The sequence below is a fragment of the Mauremys reevesii genome, linkage group 2 (assembly GCF_016161935.1).
Source record: "Mauremys reevesii isolate NIE-2019 linkage group 2, ASM1616193v1, whole genome shotgun sequence".
Lineage (NCBI taxonomy): Eukaryota > Metazoa > Chordata > Testudines > Geoemydidae > Mauremys > Mauremys reevesii.
This window is the reverse complement of record NC_052624.1, coordinates 2859217-2885576: the sequence shown is the minus strand read 5'-3', so window position 1 is coordinate 2885576 and position 26360 is coordinate 2859217. Positions and strand designations below refer to the sequence as shown.

At 44.6% G+C, this 26360-nt stretch overlaps 2 protein-coding genes across 2 annotated transcripts; both read left to right on the top strand.

Moving 5' to 3' along the window:
- Positions 1 to 1722: 1722 nt before the first annotated feature.
- LOC120397126 (zinc finger protein 436-like) lies at positions 1723 to 11518 on the top strand. The gene is made up of 6 exons (XM_039522651.1): positions 1723 to 1750; positions 3028 to 3044; positions 3367 to 3624; positions 5777 to 5897; positions 8646 to 8738; positions 10031 to 11518. Exons 3-6 carry the CDS (start codon positions 3382 to 3384, stop codon positions 10561 to 10563), a joined length of 990 nt encoding a protein of 329 aa, XP_039378585.1. The 5' UTR covers positions 1723 to 1750; positions 3028 to 3044; positions 3367 to 3381; the 3' UTR covers positions 10564 to 11518.
- Positions 11519 to 17385: 5867 nt separating this feature from the next.
- LOC120399390 (protein ZNF783-like) lies at positions 17386 to 23581 on the top strand. Its single transcript, XM_039527594.1, is given in 4 exon segments — positions 17386 to 17409; positions 17926 to 18342; positions 22775 to 22901; positions 23416 to 23581. Coding segments are annotated over 4 exon segments (693 nt in total). The 3' UTR covers positions 23541 to 23581.
- The last annotated feature ends 2779 nt before the right edge of the window (positions 23582 to 26360 follow it).

Genomic DNA, 26360 nt, shown 5'->3' with positions numbered 1-26360 from the left:
GCAGGGTAACGAGCTGAAAGTGGGGAGGAGTCTGAGGGACGCAGAAAGAGGCCACGGGCCTGCTGGAGGGATGAGCTGGCTATGTTTGAGGGGAGCTTGGGAGAGGGGATAGGCAATCATGTTGGTGGGAGACTGATGGGTGGGGCTGGGCGAGAGCTGAAGGGACCTCCAAGGGTAGCCGGCTGGGTGTGACTGAGGGGAGCTCTGTTGGGGCCTGAGTGTGACATGGGGAACGCCGGAGAGGGAAGGCTGGGTGTGACTAAGGGGAGGGGGTATCTTGTCGGCAGGAGACCGATGGGTGGGGCTGGGCAAGAGCTGAAGGGCGCTCCAGGGGCAGCCGGCTGGGTGTGCCTGAGGGGAGCTCTGGTGGGGCTTGGGTGCAAATGAGGAGAGCTCTGGGGAGAGCGTGGGGGGTGGGTGGGTGGGCAGGGTATGACTAGGGGAACCCGGAAGAGCGGGAGGGGGTGGGCTGGCTGCAACTGATGGGAGCTTGGGAGGGCAGGCTGGGTGTGACTGAGGGGAGCTCAAGGGAGCTGGGTGTGACTGAGGGGAGCTCTGGGGAGAGCGGGAGGGGGTGGGCTGGCTGTCACTGATGGGAGCTTGGGAGGGCAGGCTGGGTGTGACTGAGGGGAGCTGGGGGGCCTGGGTGTGACTGAGGGGAGCTCTGGGGAGACCGGGGGGGGGGGCGGGCTGGGTATGACTAAGGGGAGCTCTGGGAAGAGCAGGGGGGGGTGGGCTGGCTGTGACTGATGGGAGCTTGGGAGGGCAGGCTGGGTGTGACTGAGGGGAGCTCAAGGGAGCTGGGTGTGACTCTGGGGAGTGCGGGTGGGGCTGGGTGTGACTGAAGGGAGCTCTAGGGAGAGCGGGAGCTGGGGTAGGCTGGGTCTGACAGGGGAGCTGGGGGGGCTGGCTGCGACTGAGGGGACCTCTGAGGAGAGCGGGAGGGCGGGTGGGCTGGGTGTGACGGAGGGGAGCTCAGGGGGGAGGGAGGGCTGGGTGTGACTGAGGGGCCGTGTCTGTGGGGGCGGCGGGCGGTAGCAGGCTCTGGGAGGCGGGGTAATACCTACCTACCTACCCACCCACTAACCGGGCAGTTTGGGGGTGGGGTGGGAGGACGGATTACAAGTCCCAATTTTTCGCACCGCGGTTTTTGACCATAGGATCCCAGCCTGCACCCCCTCCCCGCTCTCTCCCTGTAAGGGCTCTTCAGCAAGGTCGACAGCCGTCTCCACCAATCAGAACCAGGTGTCCTGCCAGCTGCGGGCCAATGGGAATGCCCTGGTCGGAGCGGCCCACCACTGACGTTTGGAGAGGAGACTCCCGGGGGGGGGAAGTGGAGGAATAAAGAGGCTGATTGGTTCCTCGGGATCGTCGATCACCAGTCTGAGGACGGGCGCCGGAAGAGGTTGGCCAATCAGAGTGGAGGACGGAAGATGATGCCGTCCTGGTAGACTGAAGCTTGGAGCCGGCGTTCGCTAGCCCGGTTAGTGTGGCAGGGCGCGTGGCGCCGCCGTTACCCGTCCTAGCTGGCGTCGATTCTGATTGGTCGTTGTCCTCGCGGCCTATCATAACCTTTCCCTGCTCTCGTGGAGGGGGGTCGTTTCCCATTGGTGGGCAGTGGGCGGAGACCAGAGGCGTGCGCGAGGCGGGGCCGTTACCGGCTGCTGCGCGCGCTGAGGGAGGGGGAAGGGAGTGGGTCGGTGATGAAGGGAGGGACTGAGAGGGGGAAGATGGCTGCCCGGCAGTGGAGGTGAGAGACTCTCGTGGAGCCCCTGTGGGAGGGGCTGCCAGGGGGGAGAGGCGCCACTTCCCATGATGCCCTGGGGCGATGGAGTGGGGCTTGCCCCCCTCAGGGTGCCCGGGGGCGATGGAGTGGGGATGCGCCCCAATAATTCTGTGTGGGCCGTTGCACTGGGGGTTGCCCACCCCCCAGGATAGAGTGGGGCTGTCTGCTCCGCGACCCGTAATGCACCGGCGCAGTGGATTGTACATTCCCCACAATGCACTGGGGTGCGGAGTGGGGCTGCTTGCCCACTCCCCCCACCCCCACAATGCATCAGGGCAGTGGGCCAGGGGCTGCCTGCCCCTCATAGCGTGCTGGGCTGATCAATCAGGGCTGCCCAGGCACGATGAGCCAGCGTGTAGGGTTCACTATGCCCCTTCTCCCCCATTGATGTGCTGGGGTGGTGGAGCAGGGCTACCTGCATTTCCCCCCCATGATGGGATGGTGCTTCTCCTTGACAGAATACACTGGTGGTGGTGGTGTGCTGCTTGTGTGACCAGAGGGTCAGGAACTTCAGACACTTTCAGATATGTGGAAATGGTCAAGAGACTTATTCCAGGGAAAGGACAAACCCCAGAACTGGTTCTGGGATATCCGGGGTTAAATTGATTTGTACAATGCATCCCCAACATTCTCCCTTCTAGAGTCCCTTCTCTTGGCATTTCCTTTTCCTTCACACATGCCTCTGTCCCAATTTAAAATGTAGGTACGTATCTGATTTGTTGCCTACAGTCCTCTGTGCATCAGCATATACTTGAGTTCTTGCACTCCAACATGTTTCTTCTAAGAGTTCCTTCCTGCCATTGGACATTCCATATGTCAATTCTCTGAGACTTGTTTCTGCTTCAGTGTGCAACCAAAGTCGTCTCCTCTTCCTGACAAGTATAAAGCTGACATTTCCTCATATGAATCGCTCCTTTTGGACATTGTACATCACCTTTCCATTGCTGCCTTCTATGTAACCCTAATGTTATAAATATTCCCTTGCTCCCGAATATGGCAAAATTCTTAGGAAATATCCTGATTGATAGGGTGTACTTGTGTGTATGCATAATGTAGGGGTGTTTAATATATGGGAGATGTGCATGGTAATGTTAAATTATGTTATTTTAAAAGGAACATTTTAGTTTGGGTGTTGTAAATAGGTAGTTGGAGTTGTGGAATCTGTATACCAGTATATGATTTAAAGAAGAGCGGTATATAATTTAAGAAGCGGGAGCCTGACTTTTCCTTGTATTTTACAGATGTCAACCATGCTGAGGTCTGTGTGTGTCCTATATTGAAGTCTGGCTCCACGACTACATTTTGCTTCACTGTGAACTTAATCTTTTCCTGTATTTTACAACACTGTACGTTGTAGAGGTGCATATATCTACTGCTCTTAATATTAAAGCAATAGTTGATTATAAACCCTTCAAACTGACCTCTTGGCATCTTATTACTGTTTTAGATTTGCTTCTACTGCTCATTTTACAATGGTTTATTGCTCAGCTTTGAACTGTCAAAATGCTACGAGTGGGGTATATAAGAACAGCACAGTTACTTTCTATGGCTTTCCTTTACATAATAAACCTCTCTTGAAGGAATGGATTCACAACATGGGTCGGGAAATGGGAACTCCATCAAAACATCAGCGACTATGTTCTAAACATTTTGAGGACAGTTCTTTTGAAATCGATCCTCTAAAAATTAGGAAAAACCGGCGCCTACTGAAAGAAGCAGTTCCCAAAAAATTCATTTTGGGCGAAGACGGAAACTGGCTTGTTGGAACACCTCAAAGTTTCTGTGGTGGAATAAGTAATAAAACTCGAAAACGAATCCGGAATCCTGAACATTTGAAGGTAATTTAAATATTTTATATTCTATTTGTTTCTCTTAAATTAAGAGAGCATAATAAGAGAATACTTGGATGGGAATTCTCCAAGGGAACACCTAGGTGCTGCCAGCAATAAAAATATAAATTATTCAGTAGGTTGCACTTTTGAGTTGCTACTTAACATTGTGCACTATGGAGTTAGGAGGCACATGGATGCTGACACTTGTGAATACAGAAAATATCCTGGTACTTTTCTCTTGATCCTATTTCAGCTTGTGCAATTACATTCTGCCCAAGTAAAAATTTCCGTCTGGCATTTCAGTTGGATACTGTACTCTTCTTTACTTCCTGCTGTAAAATGGATCCTGATCCTGCAAACCTGTACTTGTATGAGTGAGTAATCCTTACTCGTATGAATAATCTCTTTTGATTTGGGATGAATTGTTTGTAGTATAGAGTTTATACTGTGTATGTTTGTTGGGTGTAGTATTGTTGTAGCCAGGATGTTAGAGAGATAAGAATGGGAAATTATATATTTTATTGGACTAATTTATGATGGTGAAAGAGGCAAGCTTTTGAGCTACACAGACCTTTTCTTCAGATCTGGGCAGACTTTACTGGGGACTGTTAAACAGTGTCTTAGGCCTGGTCTACACTGGGGGGGATTGATCTAAGTCGATGTACTTAGATCTACTTACTGCGGTGTCTTCACTGTGGTAAGTCGACTGCTGACACTCCCCTGTTGACTCCAGTACTCCACTGGAGCGAGAGGCACAGAGCGCTCAGCGGTTTATTTATTGCATCTAGTGAAGATGCAATAAATCAACCCCTGCTGGATCGAACGCTCTGGAGGGAAGTGTAGACATGCCCTAAGTTTTGATTCAATTCAGTATCTTGTACATCAGTTTTGGATGGTGATCCTGTTTCGGACCAGATATTACAAACCATCACCTGAGTAGTGCTTACTCATGGAATAGCTTCCTAATGTAAAAGTGAATACACATATGACTACAGATTTGTAGAACTGGGTCCATAGGTTGTACAATTGTGATAACATTTGTGAAACACTTAGATGCCTTTCATTCAAATGGGTAATACATAAAGGCAGAGTGTTCGCTCCTAATATTACCTAATAGATACAGGACATGTGGGAACAATAATACTGATCGGGCAAGTATTGATACAACTTTACATGTAGTTTGTGTCCTTTAATATTAAAATTAATTGGGCGGGGAGCTACAAGCTAGATGTGAAATTGGCAGTCTTTGGATGTATTTGCACTAGCTTTTCACTGATGTTTTATTTTCTAAATTTTATGTTTATAACTGTAGGAGCAAAAATACTGGTAAATATCTCCTCAGAGGTTGTTTAATCTGTGTGGAGGTTGTGGGCATTACACAAGATTCAAGGCCAAAAGAAGAACTTCCTATCTGGGAAATGGAAGAGGAAGTGAATTTAAGAAACCGCAGCTATAATACTGCACTCAACTCTGGTCACCTCAAATCAGAACGATCTAGATGAGTTGGAAGGAATTGAAAAAGGAGTAACAAAATAGATTAAAGGGTTGGAGGGTTTGATTTATAAGGAAAGATTTATTAAAAAAATATTTTTAAAATATGTATTGGTGAAGGAGTGATACAAAAGTCTGCCAGTATTTGGAAGGTATAAATGCTAAAGAGGGAGAGGAATTATTCAGTGTGGTGCAAGAGAGTATGGCTAGAAATAAAGAATTGTAAATGAGCAATGGAAGATTTAAGTTGATTATCAGGAAAAAGAAATCCTGGCAGTGAGATCTATTAAAATGTGGAGTTACCTCATAGCTTGAATCATTTAAAATACATTGGACAAAGAAAGCACTGAAGAATGTGCTGAAGAGAACAATTGCACTGAGTTTTAGAGATTGGCCAAGATGACTTTATAGTCTTTACTTCTACCTTTTGATTCTGTTGCTTGGGAAGTCATGATTTCAGTGAAGAGCTAAGGAATACCACCTTGAAACGATTATACTGACTTTGAGAGAGACATAGACATAGCAGTATAAATATCTAATTCCTCTTTGTAAAGGAGATCTACAGTAGCATGAGTGCCATCAGAAACATCCGGCAAATGACTGCTCATTTAAGGCCCTTGTCAGGATGTAATCAAAGATACTAAGTATGCAATATTTTTTATTTCAGGTCCCAGGGACATTTGATAATGTTGCAGCTCCTGAAGGGAAGAATTTAGAAGAGTGGCAAAAGGAGCTTTACAAAAAAGTGATAAAAGACAATTATGAATCTTTAATCTCACTGGGTAAAGGTCAGTTTTCACTCATTCTCTGGAAGTTGTGAAATATGTACAGTTCTTGGGCTGGCTCTGGTCTGTTTTCTCAAATCCTTTGGGTACGTCTACACTACCCGCCAAATCGGCAGGTAGTGATCGATCTATCGCATCTAGTGAAGATGCAATAAAATCAATCCCCGATTGCTCTGCCGTCGACTCCAGAACTCCACTGCGACGAGAGGCGGAAGTGGAGTTGACGGGGGAGCGGCAGTGGTTGACTTGCTGCCGTCCTCATGGCTAGGTAAATTGGCCTAAGATACGCCGACTTCAGCTATGCTACTTGCATATCTTAGGTCGACACCCCCCCTCCCCCCCCGCCACACACACACAGTGTAGACCTAGCCTTTGATTGCTGGTGGACCAGTTCTTAGATGCTCCAAAACCTTTGATAGAAGATCAACTCCATACGTCCTTTTCTGTAAAAGAAGATTGATAGACACAGTCATGTTTCTAATACCTCTATATCCACCGCTTTCCTGCTGTGAATAATGCTTATACACTATTTAGTGGTGTATGCTGAAGCCACATGCACAGATGCTATTTTCCATGTGTGATGTGGATGAAACACTCCTTCAGTAAAGGATATTTCAAGAATAAAGTATTTAAGTAATTTGTGATTATATCCTTTCTAATCCATATGCCAACTCTAAAACAAGAAAAAATGGCAATGGGAAAGATTAGGTGTGTGTTCTCTTTCTCTTGAAGGGGATCTGGACTTTCAGCTGACTTTTAAACTGCCAAGTGGTTTAGTACATGTGGTGTGATTGGGATTCTCCCTGAATTTCCTGAAGGGAGCAAAACTGATTTCCTGGCAAACATTCTGCCTGTCTGCAGGATCTTTATTAAAGTAATCTGCAAATCCTTTCTGATCTTTTCTAGGATTACTTATATTTTAGCATGTATTTTTTTTTTAGTTCTAAGATTTTTTTTTTAACTGCCCCCCCCGCCCTCCTTTAAAGTTTTGCCTTTTGGGCACACACTTTCATTCTCGGCAGTTTTTGCTTAATTGTAGGTGAAAGAATTACATCACAAACCCCATGGACCTTTTAATCATGAAGTTGAAGTGTGAGCTGCTCCTAGTCTGATTCCCTTCCTTCCTCTCCTCCCCACCCCACCCCACCCCCCAGTACCTGGTCTGTATACAGTTTTTGTACTGACTTAATTGCTATGGGGGGAGGGTATCAAAGTAGTTAAGTTGGTACAACCCCATGTGTGGTGCTGTTTCAGAAAATTAGGAACACATGCGGGGAAAAAAACAATAGCCTCCTATGAAAATTTTGGTTTAAGTGACTTACTCAGCATCACACAGGAACTCTGCTGCAGAGGCAGGGATAGAATCCAGTTCTCCAGGGCACTATTCAGTGGCATTAACCATGAGGCCACCCTTTCTCTTCCTGCAATTCCCTGCCTCATTCACTGCACACCTTCCAACTTCTGCAACAAATGAAGCAGGGGTCCTACGGACAACAACCTCTTTCACAACACAACCCTGATCTATTGTCAAAGTACAATCCGTCTTTTACAAGGAATGGGGCAGGAGTTGTGTGAAAACATAGTATTAGCATCACATAATTAAAGACTATCATAATGCATAAGCACAAAGGGGCTGAATTAAGGTTATAGGTGTCCTTCATTCATGCTTGACTTTGTAACCTTCATGGTCTTTTAATGTTTTTTGGATGTAATTTCTTAAGTATTCTTTTTTTTTCCTTTATTTTATCCTGAAGAACCATATTGTCCCTCCCACATGGGTCATCAGCAGAATTAGTATCTTTAGATCCATACAGACCTCTACCACTTGAGGTAATAGAGTAAGTGGAAGGAGTAGAAGGTTTTTATCATTTGTGAGGATGTGGCACTAGAGGGGGATGGTACACACTTAGGCAGTGGGTTTGACAGGTATTTGCTAGACGGCAAAGGAATGTTAAATGGACTGAATGACATGTTCTTTGCAGAGTGTTTTCTAGTATAGAGCCTTCCACCCCTGTGCTCCCAGCCTCCTGTCTGCTCTTATCCCCTGGCAGACTCTTGTCCCTTCTCCTACCCTCCAGTGTCTTCTGTCCCATTCCCCTGCCCCAGTTCTGCATCTCTTTTTCTCCTCACCTCTCTGCCTTTGAATCAGCCAACTTCATCCTTCTCCATGCTACCTAGGTGTCAGCAGCAGGAGCATTGAAAGCATAGGAGAGAGAGTCTCCCCGCTCTTGGTTTTAGTGTCTGATGTTAGTGTCCCCTAGCAGGTAGGAAGAGCAATTGCAGGGAAAGTCCTGTTCAGCCCATGCATCCCTGGGATAGAGCATGCTCAGTTGCTCTGTAGGGATGGTGCAGTGCCATTTGTCAGTACTTAAGAGTTGTGTGGGGATGGGGAGGAAAATGCTGTTTGCAGCTGCAAGGTGTGCAAATAGCAGTGATGTCAGCAAGGGGCGGAGTTTAAATTCCAGTCCCTTGGGTTTTCCTGGGGAGGTCAAAGCCACAGACATTCATGAAAACAGGGATTTTGACAAAAAAATAAATAAGTAGACCAAAAGTCTCATAAGCTGAAAAGGTGAACAGACTCAAAAATGGTCACCTTTAACACTGTTACCTTTGCTCAGTTTACCTACCACCACAGAAATGTAAGCATCTTAGTTTCAGATAACGTGACATTCTTTGAAGATTAAAAAATAATCAGTGAATATTAAGAAGATATTACGGGAATTTTTTTAATTCTTTGTCCAAACTATTCAGCCTCCAAATATGATATTCAGTCACGAGAAGAGCTACGTGTCAAGGCTCAGTGGGGCTTGGAGAAAAGAGAAATGTCTATGAATCCTAGCATAGGTGAGTAATGGATTAAGACATCTCAGAAGAGTAAATGACTTAAAGCTGGCAAGAGAAACCAGCATGATGAACTCATATAGTTTTCTCCTTTCTCATGTATTGCTATTTTATAACAAGATCTTCTCATAAGTTCATTATAGATATGGGAACCAGTGAACTTTCTGGTCTAAGGCAGTATCTCTCCTTTCATCCCTCCAATTTCTGAGTGTTTAGATGAAATGTTGTGTTGTTACTAGTATTTTTTTTAATATTAAAAATCACATACTGATATAAATTTACAAAACCCTTTTTAAACATGGTATGACACATGCCCTACCTTGCAGAACATGTAGTCTTAGATGAAACATCTCTTCTGGTACTTATATGGCCACCATTACTATCATAGTGGTTGAGTGACATGGAAAAATAATTTAGGAAGGGTGGTGGTGGTGGTGAAGAATTTATTAGTAAGAAGCAAGAGGTAGGGAGAATTCCATGAGGTGTTTTAACAAAAGGTCTGAAGGAGGCAAGAGAGGGTGCTTGGCGAAGAAGAGGGATGATGTTCCAAATGTAGGGGCACTCTAAGGAGCAAAGCTAAGAATCGGAGAAGGGAGCAGTAAGGTGAGAGAACAGGGAGGAGCATGGGAAATATAGAGGGAGTAGGGGGAAAATGAGAGCAGAGATGTTGGAGACAGGATGATATATGCCTAGAAGGAAAGGACATATTTATATTTAATGCAATAAAAAAGAGGGAGCAAGTGAAGGGGGCAGGGAGTTAGGTGATTGAGTTTGAGTGACAGGGAGAAAGATGACACTAGCAGCAGCTCTTCGTATGGAGTAGAGTGGAAGGGGTTAGAATCCAGGTAGCCTCAGAGAAGGTTACAAGAAGTGAGATGACAAGGGTTTTGTCAGTAGCAATAGAGAGGCACAGGTGGATTTTGAGGGTATTAAAGTTGTAGAATCATCATTACTGGTGATATTCATGGCTTCTACTAGGGATGGTTTACGAAGTCAAATCTGTCTTGTTAAAATGCAGGGAGATAGATTAGATGACATAATGTGGAGTTCTTTCAATCTAAATTATTTAAACTTCTGGAATTGGCAGCTTATGAGAGGTATTTTATATGCAAAAGTTTGAGTGACATACATTATTTACTGGTCCAATAAGTTATCACTTTTCTGTTTTTTGTTTCCCTCAAGGAGCAATATGACCTACAAGCATTTTGTGCATTATGGATCAGGAATGTTTTATTCTTAGGAGATTTCCTTTTCCCAAGCAGATGAAATGAATGATTGGATTCTTTTTATTCCAGTGGATGATGGGATTGTGATCAAAACTGAAGTGCAGGATAATGAGGAAGCTCCAGAAAATATGGAACTGCATGGATCATTTTCAGGAAGATCAGAAGACCTGGTTTTCCAAACTCCTGACAAGGGAATAATTTGTGAGAGTCATTGGAGCGCAGAAACAGAGCCGAGTAATCTTCCTGGAAGCAGAATGGGTAACTCTACTCTTGGGAAAGAAGATTCCAATAAATTCAAAGGTATTCTTTTCTACCAGGAGACACCCACAGGAGAGAGACTATACCTATGTACAGAATGTAAGAAAACCTTTAAGTTGAAGATAGGTCTTTTAAAACACAAGCAAATTCATGCAAAAAAGAATCCGGTATCATCGTACATATGTACAGACTGTGGAAAAAGCTTTGGTCGCCATGCAGATCTTATTAGACACCAGAGAACTCACACAGGAGAGAGACCCTATAAATGTACAGAATGCGAGAAAAGCTTTACTGAGAAACCGAGACTTACTAATCACTTACGAACTCACAACATCTGCCTGTAACCACTGTGGCAAAAGCTTTATGGGAACTGATTTTCCACTCAGTCATCAACAAATCCATCTGAGAATATGGACCCTACACATGTACCAACTGTAGGAAAAGCTTTTGTGTAAGAAGACATTTTATAACACTGAATTGAACTCAAGCATGAGACGGACCTGTCATTGTAGCTCATCTGTTTAAGCCTTGAGAAGCAACTGAATTTATTAGCTATGAAAATGATTCATGCAAGGGGGGAGAACGGACGTATAAAAGTGTACTGACGATACCAAAAATGTCATTTAAAAAAAAATCCTAAAACACCAACTAACCTATACTAGAGAGAGACTGTATTATTGCAGAAAACGTGGGAGAAGTTTGACATGAGGAACCTTTGACCACATCACCAGAGAATTTATGGAACAGAGCAGGATAATTTTAGATAGAAATTAGAGCTTCAAAGAGCCTTAGATCAGTTTAACAGATTTGGCTTCTTGATGTTAAAAATAGGAAATAAATGGTAAAGTCCATTAAGCGCAGTCAAATGACAGTGGTGCCAGTAGTGAAAGCACCAACGCATGTTAGTAGGCCAAAGACAAAATGTAGTTCAAACTTCCACAATTTAGAGTAATTTACAGCACATGAGATGCAGGCTTCATTTTTGAGCTCCTGGAAGAGAAAACAGAAATGGATAATGTTTTCCTTTCTGTCACTTCTGTGCAACATGAATGACGGGAGGCAAAATTTATGTAGGATTATTCTTCTCTCTAAACCAAAAGCAGCACTGGCTCCAATTTCAGAGGAAGCGTCAGCAGATGGAGATGGGGGGGAAAAAACAGTGGAGTCATCTGCTTAAAAACATAATCATACACAGGTCAGAAAATCTTCCAAACCTGTGCATTTTGTGAAACGCCTTGCTTAAAGGTGGCCTGCAAAGAATTAAAAAACACCTGTTTTTGTGCCCTTTTTGTTTTTAAACCTTATGATGTGGACTTTCTTGCCTGGGGCGGGGCGGGGGGGGGTGTTAAAATAAATCCTCCAAATTCTATAGGGTGTTGATTTCACCATTGCCCAATTGTGCTGACATATGAGCAGTTAGGGAGAACTAAAGAGGGGGGAAGAGAGTAAAATTTTGTGTTGAATGATCAGCTGTTAAGTGAAGAGTGCTACCCAGCCCTGGCTTTGCAGGCGTGTCCCTCCTGACCAGGGCCGAGGGGCAGAAAGGGGAAAAGCAGCAAGTGACTGGGGAGGAGGGAAGAGAAGCGAATGGGGGTGGGGCCTTGGGGGAAAAGTTGGGGCAGGGGTGGGGTCTTGGGGGCAGGTGCGGGCTCAGGGGACTAGGGCAGGGTGGTTCCAGCTGGAGTGTCTGATTTTTAAATACAAAGTTGGCAACCCTACTGGTAACTGAACTAATGGGGAGGTTTGCCAAGATTATTATTATTCTAATTGCTCTAACTTAGTCTTATTTTTCCTCTATTAAATGTTTGTATTATTACCTAGCAGCTAAGCAGTTAAAATAATTAATTTTGCAAGATACACATTGAACAGAGCAAAAGGTGGTCCATGGACTGCTTGGTGGTGGGTATGCAGAGAGCTGTCTGCTCTCATGTTGCTGACTTCTCCTTACAACTGCTAAATCACATGACAGACAACTCAACCTACATTAAATACTTTCCAATTATTCCTTTCCCATGTAAGCAGTTGCTGTAGAATTATATGTGCTCCTAAATAGGGGTTCTCTGCAATCACGACTGAGTGGGCATTTGATCCCCTAAATGATCTCTGCATTAAAATGTGATTCAACCCATGAAATGGTTCAAGAACCCCCTGAAATAGAGGGCTGAATCTGGCACTCTAGTTACACTCCTGCAATTGGTGGCTTAGGTGCAACTGAGGGCAGAATCTGGTCAAACAATTCTATGTAGAATGTTTTCTCCTCTTGCATAACAAGTACAGCAGCAAAAGTAGTTCCCACCCTTGTGGTAGCAATAGCTCGGTTACAGAGGTCTTACTGAGTAAATATTGATGATAGGTAGAAGATAAATGCAGAACATCCAACAACACAAGTAAACAATAGCTACCGAGTATCCAAAAGTTTTATCAACTTGTGGAGCATGAGCCTAATGTTCCACAAGTGCTATGCAGAATAATAGTAGGACCTAGCATTTATATATAGACTTGGCAGAATTTGATTTTTTTAAATATAATTTTAGCAGATAGGAGTGTATTTTAAGCATTTGATTTTTTTATTGATTTACACTTTCACTGTTGTGCAAAATTATGGGTTTTAAGCTTTTTTTGTTTGAATTTTCACAGTTATAGGAAATTGTGGGGGATCAGCCAATTATTTAAAGATGGTAGACATTGAGATGCAAAAAGTTAGCTTTATAAACTATTAAAAGACAAACTTTCAACATCATATGTCAAAATAGCCTTAAATCAACAAAGTCTACCTGTTTTAATTATTCATTCTCTAGTCCATTTGTCACAAGCCTTATCCAGAAGTCTAAATCACTGGATTTGACTTTAATAAGTTCTCAGTCAGCATTTTTCTTACTTTGCCTATCTGTAAACAGCAGTTATTATTATTGATGGAAATATTTTTTGTTGATTTGTGCTTATGTGTGGTGAAATTGACATTTACTGATAAAAATCTAATCCTTCCAAGCCTAGTCATATAGCACTTTACCATTTGTACAGCATTTGAACATATAATCAAATAAAACGTTAAGCAGAAAACATTGAACACTGAAGAGGCTTGGCAATAAAATTAGATTCTCCCACAGAATATAGTGAAAGCTGTTAAGCAATAGGGGTGAGCTTCTATAGAATCCAATGGGAATTAATAGCTAGAGGAGTCATGAGTTTGGGAGGGGTATAGAAATGGAGCATTCTGTATTATTTTTTTTTGACCAACAGCTCAAAATCTTGGGAGACCAAGAACCAGACCCCTTTTTTGTTGAAATGGATTGTTTTTCCTTAGTTGGAAATGAGACCAGTAAAAGAACCTGGAATCATGAGTCTTTGTATCTGTCACTTTGTGAAAATTGCACTTGTACGTAGGCAGAAGCACAGTGATGGGGTGTGTAAATGACGCAATCTGGGACTGAGCACATTTGCAAAAAGAGAACTACTCCCCTTCTTAAGAGTCTTCTGCTAAGTGTTTCTCTGAATTAACATTATTATATCCTGCTAAAAACAGTCATTTGGAGCTAACGAAGATAAGTTTCATGTGTTTCCAAAGATATAGGGCCTGTTCCTGATTCCCTTGAAGTCAATGGGAATCTTGCCATTGGCTTAAATGGGAGCAAGATTGGACCCATAGTGGATAAGCAAATAGTTTGTATGTGAATTTAACCTCCTCCCCCGCCCCAAAGCAATTAATGTTATTCTGTGTAAAATGAACAGGTATTTTTCATGCGAAGTTAGTCATCTTTACTACTACTGTTATTTCTGAAGGTATCTTTTCTGAGTTCAGTTAACATCTTATTTAAATGTTTGTTCCCTGAATCGCTGCTAAAAGCAACCCTATTCTCTCAACACAGATCCTGAAAACATACTTTAGATTTATGCCTACCACTAATAAAATACGAAACATTGTTGCTAGTGGAATGTCTACTTGAACAGGACTATTCCAATGCCTTTTTTACCCAATGAGAGGACTGTTGCAGAGCCATTTACTGTGTTTCCAAACAGAATGAATATACATACAACCCATAAACATGATGATGTCTTCATGTAGATACTTGTATTTTCGATGCTTCTTTTTATGGTATCCTGTTGTGTTCTGTTGCAACAAGCTGCCACATGTACCACATTTGAAGCTAGTTTGCTATTAAGATTCAATAAAGTTTTTTTTAAAGTGATTTCTGTCAAATGACAAATTGCATCCGACGAAGTGGGCATTCACCCACGAAAGCTCATGCTGCAAAGCGTCTGTTAGTCTATAAGGTGCCACAGGATTCTTTGCTGCTTTTACAGAACCAGACTAACACGGCTACCTCTCTGATAAATTACAGCATGAGCAACACATCCAAGAGCACAACCCAATAAGCAATTGTCCTAGTCCAAGGGGATGTTTTAGAATAAATGATAGTAGATCTGAACTCTGTCAAAGAAGTGCAGGAAAGATGCCAAATATAGTAACTTTTATCCAGCATTTGTTAGATGATTGCCCCAAAGTGTGTAAATGGGGAGAGGAGAGAAGTGACATTACAGGCACACAGTAAACGTTATTTACTATTTGTAGGGCCTAGGAGCTCTAGTCATGGACTAGGACCCCCTTGTGCTATGGCCATATTATGTCTTTATGTGTATAGGGGCCACAAAGTTCTGTGATTTCCTCAATGGCCATGGTTACCCTGAAAAGGTAAAATAAGCCTTGGGCCATAGCATATTATTTTGCCAGGAACTGTAGTGAAGCAGACAGTAGAATAAAACATGTCGCCTTCAGAGTCTACTTCTGCTGAGTAGCCAGATTAAGGTCTGGAAATGCTGTGTAAGGATTTTCTGCCCTTCTTATTTTAATGGGTTTGAATTGTCTTGCTGACATAAACTTTCTCTGTCACACCGATCTGTCCAGTTTGTGATTACAGAATAGTCTGACAGTTCATTAATATTGTCCATAGATTTTTATTTTTAAAAAATCCATAATGTGATTAATATGTTGTGGGTGCTAAATAATAATAATAAATAACAATACTGCCTCCACAGGTTGTAACTTGTAGCAGCATTTTCAGGAAGAGGATCCCTATGTACAATAACAAATAAGCTCATGGTCCCTCCCTGCCTCACTCTTAAGGAGGAATGAAAAGCAGATAACTATTTGTTTCAGAGTAGCAGCTGTGTTAGTCTGTATCCGCAAAAATAACAGGAGTACTTGTGGCACCTTAGAGACTAACAAATTTACTGGTGAGTATTTACTTCAGGTTGGGGGGCTGTCTGTAAGCAAGGACAGGTCTGTCTCCCAAGATCTGTGATGCGCTAGAGAGGTTTTAGTTGGAGGCTGAAGGTAACAGCTAGTGGCGTTCTGTTATTTTCTTTTTTGGGCCTGTCTTTTAGTAAACGGACTGGACTACAAGCCATCAGGAACAGTATCCCCAATAATGTCACAGCTAACCTGGTGGCTGAACTTTGTGACTTTGTCCTCACCCACAAATATTTCACATTTGGGAACAATATATGCCTTCGAGTCAGTGGCACTGCTATGGGTTACCCGCATGGCCCCACACTATGCCAACATCTTTATGGCTGACTTAGAACAACGCCCGCTTTGCTCTCATCCCCTAATGCCCCTACTCTACTTGCCCTACACTGATGACATCTTCATCATCTGGACCCATGGAAAAGAAGCCCTTGAGGAACTCCACCATGAGTTCAACAATTTCCATCCCACCATCAACCTCAGCCTAGACCAATCCACACAAGCGGTCTATTTCCTTGACACTACTGTGCTAATAAGTGATGGTCACATAAACACCACCCTATACTGGAAACCTACTGACTGCTATACTTACCTACATGCCTCCAGCTTCCATCCAGGACACACCACACTATCCATTGTCTACAGCCAAGCTCTAAGATACAACCGCATTTGCTCCAATCCCTCAGACAGAGACAAACACCTACAAGATTTCTATCAAGCATTCTTAAAACTACAATAGCCACATGCTAAAGTGAAAAAACAGATTGACAGAGCCAGACGAGTACCCAAAAGCCACCTACTACAAGACAGGCCTAACAAAGAAAATAACGCCACTAGCTGTTACCTTCAGCCCCCAACTAAAACGTCTCTAGTACATCCTCAAAGATCTACAACCTATCCTGAAAGATGATCCCTCACTCTCACAGACCTGGCCTCGCTTACAGACAGCCCCCCAACCTGAAGCAAATACTCACCAATAAGCCACACCACAGAACAAAAACACTAACCTAGGAACCTGTCCTTGCAACAAAGCCCAATGCCAACTCTGTCCACATATCTATTCAAGTGACAGCATCATAGGACCTAATCACATCAGCCATGCCATCAGGGGCTCATTCACCTGCACATCTACCAATGTGATATGCCATCATGTGTCAGCAATGCCCCTCTGCCATGTACATTGGCCAAGGCGGACAGTCTCTACACGAAAGAATAAACGGACACAAATCTGACATCAGGAATCATAACATTCAAAAACCAGTAGGAGAACACTTTAACCTGTCTGGCCATTCAGTAACAGATTTAAAGGTGGCAATTTTGCAACAGAAAAGCTTCAAAAACAGACTCCAACTAGAAACTGCTGAACTTGAATTAATATGCAAATTAGATACAATCAATTTAGGCTTAAATAGAGACTGGAAATGGCTAAGCCATTACACACATTGAATCTGTTTCCCCATGTTAAGTATCCTCACACCTCGTCAAACTGTCTTAAATGGGCTATCTTGATTATCACCACAAAAGTGTTTTTTTCTCCTGCTGACAACAGTTCATCTTAATTAATTAGCCTCTTAGAGTTGGTTGGGCAACTCCCACCTTTTCATGTTCTCTGTATGTATATATATCTCCTCACTGTATGTTCCAGTCTATGTGTCTGATGAAGTGGGCTGTAGCCCACGAAAGCTTAGGCTCAGATAAATTTGTTAGTCTCTAAGGTAACTATTTGTTGTTCCTCTGTTGTGCGAGTAAAACAATGAGAAGTAGATACCTATGTCCTGGGGTTGGGCTGGTGCCATCTTCACATTTACACATTGTAAGGGAGAATGCATGCTGCATCCACGTATCTGAGATTCCTGCCCCTGGATTCGGTTCATCTGTATTTGGCTGCTGGAGAAGCCCCACCCGCCCGCCCGGGGGGGCCATGGCCGAGCGGGCCGCTGCCCAGGTAAGGGTCCAGCGGGTGGGGGAGCCTCGGGCTCCGGGAGCTTCTCCCCGCCTGGCCTAGGCCCCAGGAGTCGGGCCGTGGGGAGCGCAGGGCTGCCCGACCGGGCGGGGGGCGGGTCCGGCTGGGGCGGCAGGGCCGCCCAGAGGATTCAGGGGGCCTGGGGCAAAGCAATGTCGGGGGCCCCTTCCATAAAAAAAGTTGAAATACTGTAGAATACAATATTCTTGTGGGGGCCCCTGCAGGACCCGGGCCCTGGGGCAAATTGCCCCACTTGCCCCCCACTCTGGGCGGCCCTGTGGGGCGGGGCCGTTTGCAGCTGAGCAAGGACCGGGACTTTGCTGCTCCCGAGCTGCAGGGATCAGCTTGCCCAGCCAGCAGCTACCGTGCCCGGCTTGGGCTGTGCATGGAGAAATCTGCAGCTTGTAACCACTTCCCGCCCCCGGCCCCAGGTTTTGACAGTCTGCCAAATCAGCGGGTGATGCCAACTCCATGTTTATATTCTGCCCTTGCAAACAGGCTCCTGAATGGGACGTGGCATCACAGCATCTAACTCATTTACAGTTTCCTACTGTGCCTGAAAGAATTTCTGTGAGAGGCTCACATCCAGCTGCGGAGAGATCCTTGACTGTAGTGGCTGCAGTTCAAGCCATGGAGGGGAAGGTTGATTCATTTACATCCCGACTGGTGAATCTGGAGGGGAGAACAGGGTCGGCTGAGAAGAAATTAGTCAACTGTGAGAAAGTAGTTGTGGAGTTTGGTAATCAGCTGGCTGTGCTGGGAACTCTGATCCAGGAGAATAATCTGCTGCAGAGGAGGCTGGAGAATGTGGAGAACCTGCTGAAGAACAGGAACTTCTGGATCCTGAGACTCCCTACAGGCACGAAGGGAGAAGTTATAAGAACATAAGAACGGCCGCACCGGCTCAGACCAAAGGTCCATCTAGCCCAGTATCTGTCTACTGACAGTGGCCAATGCCAGGTGCCCCAGAGGGAGTGAACCTAACAGACAATGATCAAGTGATCTCTCTCCTGCCATCCATCTCCATCCTCTGACCAATAGAGGCCAGGGACACCATTCTTACCCATCCTGGCTAATAGCCACTAATGGACTTAACCTCCATGAATTTATCCAGTTCCCTTTTAAATGCTGTTATAGTCCTAGCCTTCACAACCTCCTCAGGCAAGGAGTTCCACAAGTTGACTGTGCGCTGTGTGAAGAACAACTTCCTTTTATTTGTTTTAAACCTGCTGCCTATTAATTTCATTTGGTGACCCCTAAGGTAACAATATCCCAGCGGGTGCTGAGGGGCAGAAGCAAATCTTGGTGTCATATATTCATAGAAATAGGAAAGTTCTTAAGAGTGATGGTCCCTATTGTATTCCGCTGAGGGCTATGCATGTGCATCATGCGCTCGGAACTGGAGAATTTGAAAGTAGTGTCCACTGGTCCACGCATGTGCCCTGGCTCACCTCGCACCTCTGTCTGAGTGGATAAAGGGCAGAGCAGACTGACCATCTCTCCAGTTCCTTGTCACTGCTGCATGGTCTGGGTCAGAAGCTCCAGTGTCTGTACTTTCACCTTATAAACAAGAATTAGATTTAGCTTTTAAATAGTTTTTACTGTTTTTAGTTTAGTGTTTTACAGATCTTAATGTTTAGATTTAGTCTCTTTGGGGGAAATCCTGCTCAACTCCCCCTCTCCCTGCCCATTTGGGTGCCAGACTATGCCTTGGACGCTGAGCTTCAAACGCTGCACTTCCCTGCCTGAGATCCTTCTTGGACAGTGATGACCACTCGTGCTGCCTGGACTGCCTTGGGGAAGCCCAGATCACGGTGAGGTCTCGGACTAATGGTCTCGGACACTATTCGCTGGTCAAGAGACATTTACACGGAGCACATCACCGGCCACCGCCAATACCAGGAGTGAGCGGGCGTGACTCTGTGCACTCGAAGGGGGGACGAGACCCGTGGACCCCCCCGTCGGACTCTATCCCCTAAGCCCTGAACCCACCAAACCGTACTCCACCCTGTGAGGGTCGTCCTAACCCCATTACTCAGCCCGCTTATTCATGCCCATGACTATGTGTAACCCATTTGTATGAGTGATGTACCCTCACTGTTTACTGGCTATACCTTGAACTCACCCACCGTATACCCCACATTGGGGACATGACAGACTGTGTATATGTATATGCTGCCTAACACCAAAACGCTAACATCCCCCCACAACCTGTATGTTACCCCCAATGACACAATAACTGACGCTTCAAACACTTTGTATCGTTTATTTTAAATATTCTCTAATAAAATTTAAATCTGCTGATTGTTCCCCAGCCACGCCCAAGATGGGCAGGAACTTTGTCTCTGCAAATACCTCATGGAGAAAGCCATAAGGCCCCAGTCAGACCCAGGCTGGGGAACCCGCACCATCATCCTTAGAATGTTCATGCACCACAGCCATGCAAGACATCCTTCCTAATAGTAGAAAGGACTCTACTAGAAGATGTTACCTAGCTAAACGGAAGCGCTTTTCTTCTTGGGCAAGTCAAAGGAGCATTCTCCCAGAAACTACAGATATTCCTCTCATCTGGGACTATATCCTCTCTCTGAAGACATCAGACCTGTCCATCTGGTCCTTGTGAGTCCACTTGTTGGCAATCAGCACGTACCATCCGCCTTCTCAGGCCTACTCAGTCTCCGTACATCCACTGACCACTAGATTCTGGAAAGGCCTAATCAGAACCTTCCCACCTATTCAGAAGCCTGCTCCCCAATTGGACCTGAACATTGTTCTCTCAGTATTCACAAGCCCCCTTCCCCTCTTTGAAGCTTTAGCTTCCTGCTCCATGTCTCTCCTTTCCATGAAGGTCACTTCCTAATAGCCATCTCCTCAGCTAGAAGAGTTGGCGAGCTTGGAGCGATGATGGCAGTTCCTTCTTACACTATATTCCATAAAGATACGGTTTCTTTGTGTCTACACCCCAAATATACATACAATACGACTGGGACTAATTTAGCTACAACTAATCATGAAAGAGATCTTCGAGTCATTGTGGATAGTTCTCTGAAGATGTCCACGCAGTGTACAGCAGCAGTCAAAAAAGCAAAAAGGATGTTAGGAATCATTAAAAAAGGGATAGAAAATAAAATGGAGAATATCTTATTGCCCTTATATAAATCCATGGTACACCCACATCTTGAATACTGCGTACAGATGTGGTCTCCTCATCTCAAAAAAGATATACTGGCACTAGAAAAGGTTCAGAGAAGGGCAACTAAAATGATGAGGGGTTTGAAATGGGTCCCATATGAGGAGAGATTAAAGAGGCTAGGACTTTTCAGCCTGGAAAAGAGGAGACTAAGGGGGGATATGATAGAGGTATATAAAATCATGAGTGATGTGGAGAAAGTGAATAAGGAAAAGTTATTTACTTGTTCCCATAATATAAGAACTAGGAGCCACCAAATGAAATTAATAGGCAGCAGGTTTAAAACAAATCAAAGAAAGTTCTTCTTCACACAGCGCACAGTCAACTTGTGGAACTCCTTATCTGAGGAGGTTGTGAAGGCTAGGACTATAACAGGGTTTAAAAGAGAACTGGATAAATTCATGGAGGTTAAGTCCATTAATGGCTATTAGCCAGGCTGGGTAAGGAATGGTGTCCCTAGTGTGACAGATTTCTGTTACAAATCTGACTGGGGCATCAGGTGATTGGGATGAGGCCACAGGAGTGAGTGTGGGGTGCTCCCCATGTCACTCAGAGGAAGGAAAAAAGCATTAGTGCCTGTGCCCTAACCCACTTTCTTACTCTCACACACACACCTGGGCTTGGCCAGCCCTGGGTTGTAACGTAAGAAGAAGAAGAGGAAGGGTGGATGAGAGTTCTGTCCTGTGCACAGGTTGTCCAGGGTCCGCTGTTGGTCTCCGATTTGCTTCAGCTCTTAGGAGGGTTTTAAGTCCTGGGGTCTTTTGTGTGCATTTTATTCAGGGACCTTTGTCCCCCATGCTCTTGTACCAGTCCAAACCAGCTTTCTGTGGCCTCCTTAGCTTTCCACAAAACACACCGGCTTCAGGGACATGAAACTTGTTTTCCCCTTTGCTGGCCTTTGCTGTCTCACTAGCTTTTTTGCAATCCCCTGCACTCTTGTTCAGTTTACTGCTCTGTTCTCGGCTGGTCGGGGTTGGAATCCAGGCCCCCATCTTTCTTAGCAGGCAGCTGAGAGTCAGTTGTGTGCTGTGGCCTTGGGCTGGAATCCGCGTCTTATTTTCGGACCTAGCTGGAGGGTCGAGTTAACCTGTTCTCTTCTCTTCTCCCTCCCTCCCCCTTTGGCCTCTTGCAACCTGCAAAGGAACCTTTCCACACTCACACGTTTGACCCTTCCCAAAATGCTTCGCAATGCCTGCACCAGCGTTAGCAACATACAATGCTGATCTGCCTCCCCAGGGGACCCCCTGAGGGAGGGGGCCATTGGGGTTGTGACACTAGCCTCTGTTTGTCAGAGGGTGGAGATGGATGGCAGGAGAGAGATCACTTGATCATTGCCTGTTAGGTTCACTCACTCTGGGGCCCCTGGCATTGGTCACTGTTGGGAGACAGGATACTGGGCTGGATGGACCTTTGGTCTGACCCAGTACGGTTGTTCTTATGTTCTTATTATGTTCTTATGAGAGATGGTCGGTCGGCCTTGCCCTTTATCCCCTCGGATGGAGGCACAAGCTGAGTCAGGGCGGACCAATGGATACTACCCTTAAATTCTCTGGCTCTAGATGCATGGTGCACATGGGTAACCCACAGTGGAAAGCAGATAGGACCGCACATCTTGAAGACTCTCTAGTTACAGGTCAGTAACTCCCATTTCCTTTATTAGTTCATATTGTCAATCCCTTTGCCAATGTAAAGAGTCTTCTTGAGTACATATGTGAGGTAGATCCTTTAATGAACGACTACCTCAAAGTAGGACTGGAGGGGTAACTAGATTTCCTTCTGGATGTGCAATAGTGCCCTGGATTTGAAATTCATAAGAAAGTATTATGTGCCACTGATAAGTGAAATTTTTAAAAAAACTCTCTATCCTGTGAAAGGTAGGTGCTGCCAAAACTTGATGAGTACTCCACACACTTGCTCAATGAGGAGGCTAAACTGAGTATGGTGGTTTTGGCATTTCTGATTGGGACATTTGTTAAAAAGATACAGGGCAGAAACAAGAGATTTTTTTTATTGGCTACTAACGAGACACCAGAAAATAAAAATTATTTTCAGGCATTACCAACCTCTACCGCTACCTTTGATATAAAGTCACGGGATGCAGGTGTCAGGAAACAACTGCAGCAGACGGTGCTGAATGTGTCACATTTGTGATTTCAGGTCCCAGTGACGTTTGATGAGATCTCGGTCTATTTCAATGAGCAGGAATGGGGGAATTTAGATGAATGGCAGAAGGAGCTTTACAAGAATGTGATGAAGAGCAACTATGAGACTTTGCTCTCACTGGGTAATGATGTATTTTCATTCATTTATCAGAAGTTCCATGACCAGTGCTTTTTACATTTCCCGTGGTTTTGGGCAGATCAGCATTCACTTAGAACTTTTGTGACTGATCCACTTTACACAGCCCCCATGTAAAGAGACTAAAAATACCCAATGATGGGTTTAATTCTTTAGTGTCCAGTATCAAAGCACTAGCTATATTTTTCTTGTGTGTATTTAACTGATACACGCAGAGATTGGACAGAAAATCTCTCTCTACCTGCTCAGAACCAGACGAGATTAAATAAACAACCCCCCTATATGTGGATATTTCTGACTCAGCTGCAGGGTCCAAAACTGATCTTCTACCAGATGGTTTATGCTTTTTAAAACTATTTTATCTACACTCAAATTGCCAATCCTCTCTGGTGATGGGAGGGGAATGGTTTAACATAATTCTCAGTCCTTTGAAATTATAGCAAGTACTCAGTGGCTATTAATGAAGCATAATGATCCCTGGTGTCTGTTTCCATGATCAGACTATGCAATTTCCAAACCTGACATTCTGTCCAGGATTGAACAAGGGGAAGAGCCGTGTGTCAGGGATCAAGGGGAGCCAGAGGAAAGGGAAGTGTCTACAGACACCAAGACAGGTGAGTGGTGACCGATTATGTAGGGCTGTGAAGGAATGACATTGTTTATGTATGGCACAGGGATATCCATATCCTAGAACAGAGGTGGGCAAACTATGGCCTGTGGGCCACATCCGGCCCGCGGGACCCTCCTGCCCGGCCCCTGAGCTCCTGGCCCGAGAGGCTAGCCCCTGGCCCCTCCCCCGGTGTTCTTCCTCCCCCGCAGCCTCAGCTCGCTCTGTCGCCGGCGCAATGCTCTGGGTAGCAGGACTGCGAGCTCCTGGGGCAGCGCAGCTGCAGAGCCCGCTCTGGGTAGCGGGACTGCGAGCTCCTGGAGGTTTTCAATAGGAGGCTGGGTAGTCATCTGTCTTGGGTGGTTTAAACACAACAAATCCTGCATCTTGGCAGGAGGTTAGACTGGATGAGCCTCGTGGTCCGTTCTGACCCTATGGTTCTATGATTACAGGAGCCAAGGGTGTAAGAAGATCCAGTGGCTGGAAGTTGAAGCTAGACAAATTCAGACTAGAAATAAGGCAGTAATTTTTAACAGTGAGGGTGATTAGCCATTGGAACAATTGATCAAGTGTTGTAGTTGAATTTTCCATCGCTGGCAATTTTTAAATCAAGATTGGATGTTTTTCTAAAAGAGCTGCTGTATGCGAAACAGAAGTTAATTCAGGGAAATCCTGTAGTGGAATATAGGTGGTCAGACTAGATGATTGCAATTGACTTTACAATCTGTGAATAAAATCCAGAAACTGTGAAGGACTTTCCCGCTGCGCAAGTTGCACTCACAACTAAAGGAACCAGCCATCCGGAAACTCCTGCCCAATTCAGGACACTACACAACAGGTCTCTTTGGTGGCAATGCCAGAGGGTAGCCACAGACTATCTGACAACATGCAAGCAGCAGTAGCCATTCAGGATTCAAAGTTTGACGAGCTTGCTAAGTAAACCAAACATGCGTAAGGCCAAACCAGAACTCTCTCAGTTTGTGCTTTGCAAAAAAAAAAAAAAAATACTGAAAGAATTCAACAGCAAAACTAAATACTTCTTGCATGATACACGGGATAGTGAAATATCACAATCTACTAAGCAATAAAATTGAGATCCTGAGAACATCGAATGAACACTGAGGATCCTATATTATTTTTTGAATACTGGCTACTAGAAATATTCATGTGAGATTCCAAAGTGGATCCACTTGCCTCTAAAAGGGCTTGTCATGTTCCTAAAACAAGAGCAGAGCTGGTTGAAAGAACCTGACCTGGAACTGTGATCTACTGTGCATCTCACCTGAGCAACAGTGGAAAATATTCATTCACTTGCACTATATACTTACTTTTAAATAATCTGTAAATGACCACAATACTATTTTTTTCTTGTCATACACTCCTTCTGACAATCTGTGGGTAAGCTAAGAATTCACTATGGTGATAACCTCTATCTTGCTACACAGAGGGCAGAGACTTCATTGGACCTAACAGAAAATAAGGAAGTATATGGGACCTCATCAATCCATTCGGAGCTAACGGCGATTATCTCTTAAACTGTTTTAACATAGTGAATGAGTGGTTGGTATATTTAATGACATGCATCCAACAAAGTGGGTATTCACCCATGAAAGCTTATGCTCCAATATGTCTGTTAGTCTAAAAGGTGCCACAGGACTCTTTGTTGCTTTTTAATAACCTTTGTCTTTGAAACATTTGATTTTAACTTTGTGTAAAGTGATTTCTGCTATCCCTAAGTATTACTTCTAAAGGACAGTAAAGATCTCACCTAGACCTTTAGGGCTTTGGAATATACTTTGTCTTGTTTCTTCCTGATGCAAAACATGGAAAGTATAAATTGGAATTGTGCCTGTTTTGTAATAAACATGAAACATTGTGGACAGAAGCATGTCATGGGAGCAACATACTGCTTCAGGCTAATAAGTGTAACCAGTTTATTTCAATTCAGATTTGCCAGTCCCTTGCTGGATGGCTGCAGTGTGAACTCTGATCTGAATCAGAACGGGCATATATGCTGTGCTGCCTTTCAATTGTATTTTCAGTGCATCTGTACATGCACCATTCTGCTGCAATAATATGCTAAATATACCTTAGCTGGGCTATTTTGCACTACTGAGATTAGCCATTTTTCTCTAAAGAAACATTTTAAGTGTGGGTGATGTTAAACACATGACCATCTACCCCATAGTCCAAATGGCAGAGGACATGAGCAGGGAGTGTTTTAACAATCAAATAGGTCCAAGCAGATCTGAAATCTATTGGAGTGCAGCAAGGGTTTTCTAAAAAAAAGTAATTAAAACTCACCCATGCCCTGCTGCTTACAAAATACATGACACTGGCTAAGTGGCTGATATGCTGCAACTGCTGCTAGTTCCACTAATGATAAACTTCTCACTGTTACCTTGTGCTTTCTCCACTGACCCATCCACTCATTTGTTGTATTCACCTGTTGATGTGACACCTGAAGGCCCCTCAGAAGCCTCGGTGGGTGTGGAATGCAGCTGTCCACTTACACTGGTGCCTCCAGCAAATTACCCACAAGGGAGCCTATTGCTGGGGCTGGAGTGAAGGGAAACCAAGGCTGGAGAGTGGATGGGTGTGGTAGGGGAAAAAGGGGAGCAGGCAGGTGAGAGCGAAGAGAAGGGGAAAAGGAGGAGTAGGGCCATAGGTGGTGGAACTGGCTGGAAGTGGTTTCCATCATACAGAGGCTTTACAGTTCGGTTCCATGGCTCTCCCACCCCCACTATATAAATTGTTCCAGCCCCCGAGTAGGGCCCAGATCCCCAAAGGCTCCAAGCGGCCATGGATTTCGGGCTCGGAGGATGTGGGCTGGGGGGC